Source organism: Nicrophorus vespilloides, unplaced genomic scaffold (genome assembly GCF_001412225.1).
Source record: "Nicrophorus vespilloides isolate i.1.1-1 unplaced genomic scaffold, Nicve_v1.0, whole genome shotgun sequence".
In the NCBI taxonomy this organism is placed as follows: Eukaryota; Metazoa; Arthropoda; class Insecta; order Coleoptera; family Silphidae; genus Nicrophorus; species Nicrophorus vespilloides.
Genome location: NW_017096046.1, coordinates 13533 through 25822, shown reverse-complemented (window position 1 = coordinate 25822; position 12290 = coordinate 13533). Strand labels below are relative to the sequence as shown.

The 12290-nt window shown below is 28.6% G+C and overlaps 1 protein-coding gene across 1 annotated transcript in view; it reads right to left on the bottom strand.

Annotated features, from left to right (window-relative positions):
- Positions 1 to 803: 803 nt before the first annotated feature.
- LOC108569253 (probable tyrosine-protein phosphatase F54C8.4) overlaps positions 804 to 12290 on the bottom strand; it is a gene marked incomplete at its 5' end in the record, with an annotated part of 23270 nt that continues 11783 nt past the window's right edge. The window contains 2 exon segments of the mRNA XM_017930735.1: positions 804 to 1048; positions 1784 to 1888. Of these exon segments, the coding sequence (XP_017786224.1) occupies positions 936 to 1048; positions 1784 to 1888 (218 nt within the window).

The window sequence follows — 12290 nt, the reverse complement described above, 5'->3', positions numbered from 1 at the left end:
AGTAATTAAATAAAGTAAAATGCATTAAAAAATTGAAATACAAATTTTGTGAAACTTCATAACAAGAGAACAGAAAGCGTCACTAAAGTAACGATTATCTCGTTGGAAATACCATTATTTTACCTTTATTTTGCGTGTTTAATGATCAAAATAACTTACTTGGTTGTCGAGTAATTAAATAAAGTAAAATGCATTAAAAAATTTAAATACAAATTTTGTGAAACTTCATAACAAAAGAAAAGAGAGCATCACTAAAGTAACGATTATCTCGTTGGAAATACCATTATTTTACCTTTAATTTGCATGTTTAATGATCAAAATAACTTACTTGGTTGTCGAGTAATTAAATAAAGTAAAATGCATTCAAAAATTGAAATACAAATTTTGTGAAACTTCATAACAAGAGAACAGAAAGCATCACTAAAGTAACGATAAGCTCGTTGGAAATACCATTATTTTACCTTTAATTTGCGTGTTTAATGATAAAAATAACTTACTTGGTTGTCGAGTAATTAAATAAAGTAAAATGCATTAAAACAAAAAATTGTGAAAATTTAACAGCTTATAAGAAAAAAATGACGTACAGCAGAAATCTACGAATTGGCTCATTGGAAACACAACAGTTTCATCTATAATTCACTCTTTCAATTATCCAATTAGTTTGAGTGATTGTCGAGTAATTCATTAAAAAGTGAAGACATGAAACAAAGTTTTCCAAAACTGTGTACGCCACTGGGATCGGTTGTGCTGACTTCAAGGATTCCTGAAAATAAATCAAACTGTCTGCGATCTTATCTCGATTGTCTTTTCTCACGATTGTCCATTTATTGTTTAGTATTATAAATGTTTACACTTTTAATTGATTTATTAATGTTTACATGTAAATTTATTAATATACACAAAAAAAAAATTGGTTCAAATGGATTGGATCCAAGTCAGCGTTGTTCACGGGCGTCGTCTCGATTGTTTTGAGGGTTTCGCTGTATCATCATGATATCGTCTATGTACATTTGTCGGATTATGCGGTGACCTCTGCTCTCCTCGAAAGCTAAAGAAAATTTGTTTTAAAAAGAAAAAAAAGTGGAATTTTAACGAAAGTGTTGGAATCTTATCTAGGATGGGAATAGTTTTGCTAGAGGCAAAAGTGTTAAAATGTAATCTTAAGACTATTGAAATTAAGGAGATTAGTTAATTGGAAGTTAGTGTTCTTTTCTTTTGATAGTTGGCAGATCAATTTAGAGCAGAGATGAAGTACGGTCAGTTAAAAGGAGAATCGGTTTGTGTTCTGCGACTAATCGTAAATGAATTGGACCGGTCGTCGATGACGATAAATCTACCTTCCTGTAGGCAAATACAGAACGGATAATTCATCGTCGTCTTCATCATAATCATCTCAGTCCATAATTCCATTAAGTAATACAGTTACGTTGTCTTCCTACGCGCGCATAAAACATATTCGGCGCGCGCGATCACCATTTATTATTATAATAAAAAACATAAAAATTAATAATTAAACTCTCCGTTCCACTTTAACACAACACCTCCTTTTATTTTTTTTTTTGATGATGATGAAATTGTTTCAAATAAAGTCATCACAGCTCACTAGATAAATGACCGAATTCTCACGCGCTTTTTTTTTGAAATTTATTACTTATCGATTAATCGAAGAATATTTATTCAGTCGCACGATTTCAACTATGACCTTTCGTTTATTAATTTCTTTATTTTCAAATTTTTAGATTTATTGCAGGTTTTTTTTTATGGGATTTTTTTTTTCTCTTACCTCTGATCGCTCTCCTCGCATCGATTCCCATCATCTCGACCATGTATTTGCAGATGAAGTAGCCGGTTCTGTTAAGGCCATGCGTGCAGTGAACACCGATAAGTCCTTTTGGTGAAGAAAAGAAAAACAAGAATTAAAATATTATCATGTAGTGCACATAGATTTTAACGTATAACTTAAAAAATAATGAAGGTAACTAGAATGCTATATACTCAAATTAAAGCTAAAACTATATAGATTATGATGGTTTGAAAATTATAATAATAACACTTTTGGTTTTTACATAATTAATTTTTTTAAATTAAGGTTACGAAATTTCTATGCTTCATTAGATTTTAACGAATAATTTAAAAACTATATGATATAAATCAAATATAAATGACACAAATTAATGCTAAAACTATGTAGATTCAAATATATTTAGAATAATAATTGTGGTGCAGAAGAATTGTTAATTTTCTTAAATATTAAAGTCATGAAATTTTTAAATTGGATTTTGTTGTGTACATAGATTTTAGCGTTTAGCTCCAAAATTAATAAAGGTAACTAAAATGCAATATACTCTAATTAAAGCTAAAACTATATAGAATATAATGTTTCAAAAATTATAATAATGACTCTTTTGGTTTTTACATAATTAATTTTTAAAATTAAGGATACGTAATTTCAATGCTTAATTAGATTTTAACGTATAACTCAAAATCTATATGATGTAAATCAAATATAAATGACACAAATTAAAGCTAAAACTATGTAGATTGAAATATATTTAGAATAATAATTGTGGTGCTGAAGAATTTTTTTTTTTTTTTTAAGATTAAAGTCATGAATTTTTAAATTGCAATTTGTAGTGTACATAGATTTTAGCTTCTAGCTCCAAAATTAATAAAGGAAACTAAAATGCAATATACTCTAATTAAAGCTAAAATTATATAGATTATGATGGTTTAAAAATCATAATAATGACACTGTTGGTTTTTACATAATTAAATTTAAAGTCATCAAATTTTTAAATTCGAATTTGTAGATCTAGCTCCAAAATTAATAAAGGTAACTAGAATGCAATATACTCAAATTAAAGCTAAAATTATGTAGATTAAAAAAATAGAATTATTATTGTGATGCTACTAAATTATATGCAACAATTGTTAAAGATTATAGTCATGAAAATGCGAAAAATTTCAATATGTAGTGTGCATAGATTTTAGCGCATATCTCAATAATTATTCAAGATAGAGAGAATCCAAAATACATAAATTGAAACAAAAACTATAGAGAATTCAATATAATCAAAACTTTCATAATCATACTTTTCATATTTTATATAATTTAGTTTTAAATTTCCAAATTACCAAAAACAGATTTTAGATTTTAACGAATATCTCAAAAACTATATTATATAGAAATACTACAAATTACGCAAATTAAAGCTAAAACTATGTAGATTAAAAATTAGTTTAGAATTATTATTGTAATGCGATTCAATTTCACGTAATACTTGTGTAAACAATAAAGTCATGAAGTTGAAAAATTGAAATATGTAGTGTACATAGATTTTAAGGTATAACTCGATAATAAATGCAAATAGAGAAATACTTAAATACATAAATTAAAGCTAAAACTATAAAGAATTAAAGATAATCAAAATTTTCTTAATGATACTTTTAATTTTTTATATAATTTATTTTTAAAATTCACGAAATTTTTAGATTTTACATTTTAGCGAATATCTCATCAACTACATTATGTAGATATAATATAAACCACGCAAATTAAAGCTAAAACTATATAGATTACAATGATGGAATTATGATTGTGATGTTTTTAAACATTATTTAAGAATTGAAGTCACGAAATTGTAAAATTTAAATATGCAATGTACATAGATTTTAGCGTATAATTATGGAATTATTGAAGATAGTTGATAATTGAATATATATAAATTGAAGCTAAAACTGTAGAGAATTAAATGTAATTAAAATTATAACGATTGCTCTTTTCATTATTGTATAATTAATGTTTAAAATTACTAAATTACATTTTAGTGTATATCTCAGAAAGTAGTTAATGTAGTAAATTACACAAATCAAAGCTAAAACTGATGCAAGTGAAGGAAGGTATAAGGATAAGAAGCGGTATTGAAACCATGACGACGACGACGTATCGATGGGTCTCGTTGCGTAAGAGAGCAATAACGCGAGTATAAATTGGGATTCGGTGTGCCCTGGCCGTAATTTACATACCAATTATTTATTATAATACGTTTCTATGGTGAGGAGAGTATAGAGAGAGAGAGAAAGAGGGAAATTGAGTGGAAAGAAGCGAGAGGAGAGGAGAAATTCAAATGAATGCGATAAAGAGAAACCAATTCTGGATAAGGAAGGTCCAGCGGGATGACGAAGAAACGAGAAAATTACGCTTACGAAATTTCTAGTTTTCCAAGCATGCATAGAAAAAAACAAACTTAAAACTAAAGAATTAGTAGTTGAAGTAATAAATTTGCAAAATCATTTACAGATTAGTTAAAGATTGAATGCAATTAAAAAGTAAAGAGTTTTAATGATGTTGATTATGATGATGGTAATTGGGGCAGTGGGCTGATTCATTCCGTCCCTAATCATATCACGCATACCACGCGTTTATAAACGAAGGTGAGTCGATCAGAAAAAAAAAAGTAAGTAAATAAACTTGCCAGGAATGCCAACGGTTATATAATTAATGGTATTAAATGTTGGTATCTTGGAGGTGCATCATCGGTTATTGATTCTTTCTTCTTTCTTTTTTTTTTCTGATTCGTGAAGAAAGGTGAATCGTATCGTCCTTGCATTAGTCGCATCCACCATTAATATTACAACAACTCTCTTTTTACTCTTTCTTCATTTCTCTTCTGATTTAGTTTATAGTGTGTGTGTAGTGTAGTGTAGTGTAGTTTAGGTAGGTAGGGAATGCGTATCGAAGTCGCGGTGAATATATTAATATTTCTCGGTAATCGGGCCGCATTGATATTTCGATGGCATCAATCATCGCAGCGTCGGCCTCCTTGACGTAACGGTAACGTAACGTGGAGGTAGCGTCGTATCAAGAGGACTGCACTTGTTGTTGTGTACACTTCGCCGGAGACAAAGACTCTCTCTCCTCTCTGGGTGGTAGAGAGAAAGGTAGAGTTATCAAGCGCGCTCTTCTTGTACGATACGATCCAAAATGTATCTCCAAAGAGACACACACATGAAGACAGACAGAGAGAGTAGTGGAGTAGAGTGGTTGGCAGTGTAGTTAGTAGTAGTAGTAGTAATAGTACATTAGGGCCGTTTTGTAGCGTTTATCGAAACGCCCCAGATCTCCTTCCACTCTCCTCTTTTCCTTTTATTACCACAACCACCTACAAGACGCATTTAGAAAGCTAACATCATCACCATGAGAAAACAAACAAAAGCAAACAAACATTCAAGTGCTTTTGTTTCAGCAGCCAACACATTTTGTTTTCTTTTTTTGACATATCCAATTATCAATTTATTATCCACTCAAATTGAACATCAGATTTTAACATATATCTTTAAAACTACTTAAGATATATACAAACTAATATACACAAATTAAAGCTAAAACTATATAGATTCAAATATGTTTAAAATTTTAGTTAGTTTAGTTACGTTTCATTTTCTTTTTGAAGTAAATTTTTGAATTTATATAAATTAGAAACATGTAGTGTACATAGATTTAACGTATAATTCAAAAACTAATTAAAGTAGACGACATCTAAAGTACACTAAGTGAAGAATTAAATGCATTCGAAATTACATTTATAAAACTTTTGGTTTTCTTGGAACAAATTTTTAAAATTGAAATTTCCAAGCAAAGAAAATTCGAAGAGTCTGTAGTATTTGATGGAACGAGTTTTTTCGTTATTATAAATTCCATTGGTCACTTTAGATTTTAGCTTATAACTCAAAAACTAATTAAGTTAGAATCAATCCAAAATACACGAATTAAAGCTAAAACTATATAAATTCAAATAAGTTTATAATTATAGTTTTGCTATACGTTTCATTTTCGTTTTGAAGTAATTTTTTTTAATTTATATAAATTAGAAATATGTAGTAGTGTACATAGATTTTAACGTATAATTAAAAAAATAATTAAGGTAGACGCAATCTAAAATATACTAATTGAAGATAAAACTATGCCGAATTAAATGCATTCGAAATTACATTAATAAAACTTTTGGTTTTCTTGGAATACATTTTTTAAATTAAAATTTCCAAACAAAAAAAAATCTAAGATTCTGTAGTATTTAGCGTGTAAGTTAAAAATTACTGTAGGTAGATACAAATTAATGTATACGAATTTAAGTTAATAAATGTGCAGTTAACTTGATTGAACTTGACGTCTAACCAATGAGTAGCATCAATTCTAGAGAAAAAAAAATCGACATTTTGTTTTGTTTACAATATCACGACGAATCGCAGCTGCCTTGGACGTTTATTGGGCCACGAAAAGAGTGCAAATAAGATAAGAGAGTGGCAAAAAAAAATTTAGGCAGTTGCAGCTGCGAATCAAATCGTCAAATGCAAAAAGAGGGATCAGCAAACACACGAGTTTTTTCGTTATTATAAATTCTATTGGTCTCTTTACATTTTAGCTTATAGCTCAAAAACTAATTAAGTTAGAATCAATCTAAAATACACGAATTAAAGCTAAAACTATAGAGAATAACATTTGATTAATTATTTTTACTTAATATGTTTCTTTTGACAAAAAAAATAATTATCAAACACGAAAATGTTGTCACTTTAGATTTTAGCTTATAACTCAAAAACTAATTAAGTTAGAATCAATCTAAAATACACGAATTAAAGCTAAAACTATAGAAAATAATAGTTGATTAATTATTGTTACTTAATTTGTTCTTTTTTGACAAAAATATAATTATCAAACACGAAAATGTTGTCACTTTAGATTTTACCTTATAAATCAAAAACTAATTAAGTTAGAATCAATTTAAAATACACGAATTAAAGCTAAAACTATAGAGAATAATATTTGATTAATTATTTTTACTTAATAAGTTTTTTTGATAAAAAAAAATAATTATCAAACACGAAAATGTTGTCATTTTACATTTTAGCTTATAACTGAAAAAATAATTAAGTTAGAATCAATCTAAAATACACGAATTAAAGCTAAAACTATAGAAAATAATATTTGATTAATTCTTGTTACTTAATTTGTTCTTTTTTGACAAAAAAATAATTATCAAACACGAAAATGTTGTCACTTTAGATTTTACCTTATAAATCAAAAACAAATTAAGTTAGAATCAATCTAAAATACACGAATTAAAGCTAAAACTGTAGAGAATAATATTTGATTAATTATTTTTACATAATAAGTTTCTTTTGACAAAAAAAATAATTATCAAACACGAAAATGTTGTCACTTTAGATTTTAGCTCATAACTCAAAAACTAATTAAGTAGATATAATCTAAAGTACACTAATTAAAGCTAAAAGTGTAGAGAATAAAATTTGATTAAAACGAAGAATGTGCCACCAATCATTTTCAAGTAATACTCGTTTAAATTTATGAAGAAGAAACAGAAAGAGTATAAAAAGAATGCGTTTAAAATTACAAATTGAATATCGGTATCAAATTACTATTAAAGTGGAATCATTATATTTTTAATAATTGTGTAAAAGAATAGCATGAATCTTGTACGGAGGAGGAGGAGGAGGTAAGAAACAAAAGAAGATTATAATAATAATCAATAAATTTCGCCCCATTAACGCTAATGAAAGCGTATTACGTAACGTAATCGGGGAGGCCGTTTATCTGCGCCTCATCATCATCATCATGATGATCTTCCGTTCGCTCACGGGCGTAATTTCCCGTCCGCTTGTACGTACACGTTCGTGCGTGCGTACGCAAAACGGGGATCGAAGCGGGAGAGGATCAAAGGGTGCTGCTGTACATACATATATGTTATAATAATAGGTATCAGGATGATAATATTAAGAAGATGAGGAAAATATGTACGAAGACAGAAAGAGAGAATGTTAAAAACGAGTTTAGTGAGTGAGTGAGTGAGTGAGTGAAGTGGAGATGGTTAAGAGACAACACGGGCGCATCGATCAAGTGAAATTAGTAGGACTAATTTAAACTGTGGGCATAACTACTACTCGGATGGGTGTGTCACGTGGATGGGGGCCCCGGGAGAGAGATGAGATGAGATTGATGGGAAAGGCATCCATCCGAACCATCGAGAACCATTTCATGGTTTAGTAGTTGAGCGTGAATGCGTGCGTTCGTTCGTTCGTTGTAATAATAGTAATAATATTATTATTCAACGACGATCGCATTTCACGTATTATAATAATAATAATAAAATCTTCTCTAGTGATCTAATCTGATCTTATTAGTCTTAGTTGTGGACGTAACGTAATCAACACACAATCAAATAATGAAGCATGACTTAATCCTGCGAGCATTACGAATCTGAAAGTTATCCAGAAAATAAGCGCCGAAGGCTTCTGCTCTTATCTTAGTTTTAGCATCAAATTTCACTCACTTATAAGCTTTGATCTTTTCAACAAGCTATTACAATGTAATATGCAAATTCAAGTTAATTAAATCACAAATTTCAAAATTTAACTAAAATGTAGTGTATATAGATTTTATTGAATAATTCAAAAACTATTCTAAGTAGACAATTTTCAAAATATGCAAATGAAAGCTAAAACTATAAGGAATCAAGTTAGAATAAAATTATATTTGTGGAACTTTTCAATTTTTACGTAATCCATTCACAAAATTGAAGAAAAAATATTGAAAATTTAATAATTCAATTACTATTTAAAGTAGATATTTCTCAAAATGTAAAGATAAAACTATAAGTAATTAAATTAGTATAGATATTTCATTAAAAAAAACGTTAATTTCTTACCAAATTATCTCTCAAAATTTAATATTTAAAAAATAAATGTACTCAAATTTCAAAGACTAAACTAAAACATTAGTTATATTAGCTATATTAAACTTAAAGTATGTAAACTAAAGCTAAAACTATGTTTAATTAAATTAGTATTAAAATATATTAATAAAACTTTCCATGTTTTCGTAATTCGCTTTTAAATAATGATGTTCAAAAAAAAATTCCAAAAAAAAAAATCTTTAAATTTCAATTAGTTCTAACTAAGATACATTAAACCCAAAATATGTAAATTGAGGCTAAAACTAGGTATAATTAAATTTAAATAAACATATGTTGGTGACCGTTCCTCATTTTCGCGTAATTCTCTCATAAAAAGAAAAGAAACAATGGAATTGTTTGTTTTTGTAATTGCAAGTGTCTTTACACTTTCATGTATAATTCAAACATTAGTTCAGGTAGATTACATTAAAAGTATGCAAATTAAAGCTAAAATTATAAGTGTTTAAATGAGTGTAATTGTATGCACGTGAAACTTATAATTTTAGCGTAATTCGCTTTTAATTTTATGAAAAAAAAATATAGAATTTGCAAGTGTACATTTCTACGTATAACTCAATAACTATTTCAGGTAGATGTTAATGAAAATATAGAAATTAAAGCTAAAATTATAAGGAATTTAATTAATATAACTTTACGACTATTTAATTTAAGATTTTTAAGTAATTAGTTGTGATTGTAATTGAAAATGCATTGTATACAGATATTAAGTCATAAGTCAAAAACTATTTAAGGTAGATGTTAATTAAATTATACAAATTGAAGCTAAAATTGTAAGGAATTAAACGAATGTAAACTTATGATTGTAGCATTTATATTTTTTTAAGTAATTAACTTTGAAAATTTAAAAATAATTTTCGTGAAAATTGAAAATGTAGTGTATGCAGATTTTAAGTCATAAGTTGAAAACTGTTTAAGATAGATGCAACTCAAAATATGCATATTAAAGCTAAAATTATAAGTGTTTAATTGAGTATAATTGTATACACGTGAAACTTATAGTTTTGGAGTAATTCACTCTTAATTTTATAAAAAAAAAAGATAGAATTTGCAAGTGTACATTTCTACGTATAACTCAAAAACTATTTCAGGTAGATGTTATTCAAAATATGTAAATTAAAGCTAAAATTATAAGGAATTAAATTAATGTAAACTTATGAATGTTGCATTTATAATTTTTAAGTAATTAACTTAGAAAATAAAAAAAATAATTTTGTGAAAATTGAAAATGTAATGTAAACAGATTTTAAGTCATAAGTCGAAAACTATTTAAGGTAGATGTAATTGAAAATATGCAAATTAAAGCTAAAATTATAGAGAATCGATTTGTGCAGTAAAATTTAAGATTTTTAAACTTTTTAATTGTGTTTTGTTATTAGTTAATGATCGCCGTTTTGTTTTTGTGTGTGTGTGTGTCGAGAATTGAGAGTTGAGCTCCGATTTGGAAATGATTGAAAGCGTATTGAATTTAACGCATTCCGGACACGCAACGGTTCTCGTTCCCCGAGCGCTTATTATTAATGGCCCGGTTAGTGCATAAATCCGAATTAATGTGTTTTGATTAAGTGAAGAAGGAAACGCCGAAGAAGGACGAAGAAGAAGGAAGAAAGAAAGATGGTTAAACGGTTTTGGTCGGTGGAAAATGGTCCAATCTAAATGATCCAATCCATCCCGAAGTTATGTTACGTTACGTTACGTTGCAGTTGCGTGACGAACGACCGCCGCACAATCTCGCCCCCAGCATCAGTTCTAAAACTCCTTCCTAACATCTCTACTAAAAGGTGAAGAGATTTAAACCCGGATAAACGATGGTAACAAAAGCCGGACAAANNNNACACAAAAAAAAATCACCCAAGAAGAAAGTTTTAATTAACTTCAGTCGTTTTCACCCTTTTAAATAATTTAATTTTAATTACAGAGAAAGAGAGAGAACATACACGAAAACTCGGTAGTTTTTGAAGACGGAGAGAGATGGAAAAAACAGGAAATTCCGCGCGCGTTTCGAAAGATGATTCACTCCAAAAATCTTGTCACACGCACAATTCCAATCGCATTCATTGAAAACCACAACATTTATTTACCAACTAATAGAATAAATCTATTCTGTAGATGACTAACAATAACTATTTCTAACAATTCCGATCCGAACTAACAGAATCGATCTAAATTATGAAGGAAAAAAAAAAGTCAAGTTTCGATCGTGAGAAACTTTCTAAATGGTGGAAATTAAATCAAGAGTCCGGGGGCCGCGCATAAATTGTGTCTTCGACAAAAGGACGAACTCACAGCTAACGACTAAATCTCATCCACTTACAAATTAAGAAGTAACGTAACTTCTGTAGATTTTCTATTGGTTGAATAAAAAAAACAATTGAATGTTAATAAACAATTAATGTGAGTATGATTGCTTGATTCTTGTGAACTGATTGAATTAGGTTATTGGAAACAATCGAGAATTGAAATAATTGAATAAACTTGTTAGTTACATAGAAAGTATTCAATTAAAGTTGATGTAAGTACGCGGAGGTATGAGTTTAAAGGTTTTTTTTTTTGGATTGGTTTGGTAATAAATATCGTTTGGGAGAGGAGTTTCACAGTTGGAGTTAATGAACGGAATAATTGGATAATTAATTAAGAGAGAAAAGGAGGAGGAAAGGAAAAATGGAAAGTGTCTTGAAGGTGAGGTGATAAAGGCTATAGTAGTTTGAGTAGCTGAGGCGGCGTTATCTCAGAGCGTCAGATAAAATTATGAAGCGGATAATTGCCTATTAAAACATTAATGTTAACATTGTAGTTAAGAATTAATAACACTTCGGGAGTTGCGATGATGATGATGGAAATGGAAACAGAAAAATTTCAATATTTATGACTTCTTTTTCTTTCGATGGGATTTTCTTTGAAACGTTTCGTAATCCATTCAAATCGATGGATTAAAACGTACCAAGAAAAAAAAAACTGGACATCATCGTCGTCGTTGTCGTTGTGGTAGAAAGGACCGCGATAAAGAAGGTTCTTAGATAATTAGAGAGAGAGTGAGGTGAAAAGAGTGTGCGTGAGTAAAGTGTAAGTGTCCAGTCCGCCCACGTTGAGAATTCTCTACTTCTTTCTCTATGGACCCACTTGGCCATCAACATCACAAGAATAACAACAACGGTAAAGAGGAGGAAGAACCGTTGGACCTTTTTTTTTCAATAAAAAATAATTCGAATTCGAAATGAGCGAAAGAAATGTTACTTACTAATTAGATTAACAATTTAAGTTGGCTTTGGTAAGTAACATCAATTCATAGGTAAGCTTAAAACAAAAGAGTGTTTAATGATCGAAATAATTAAAAAGTAGGCTTTAGTGAAATTAATATAGGTTAAATGTCAAATTGTGACAGATTTCAGTAATTGAAAGAATAATTATGAAAATGTACGTTTTTTTAATTTAGAAATATTCGCATTTGCGTATCTCAAATTGAAATATTTGAGGTTTAAATTATATCTATTTGTATGAAGAAGTGTAATAAGTAGGCTTTGA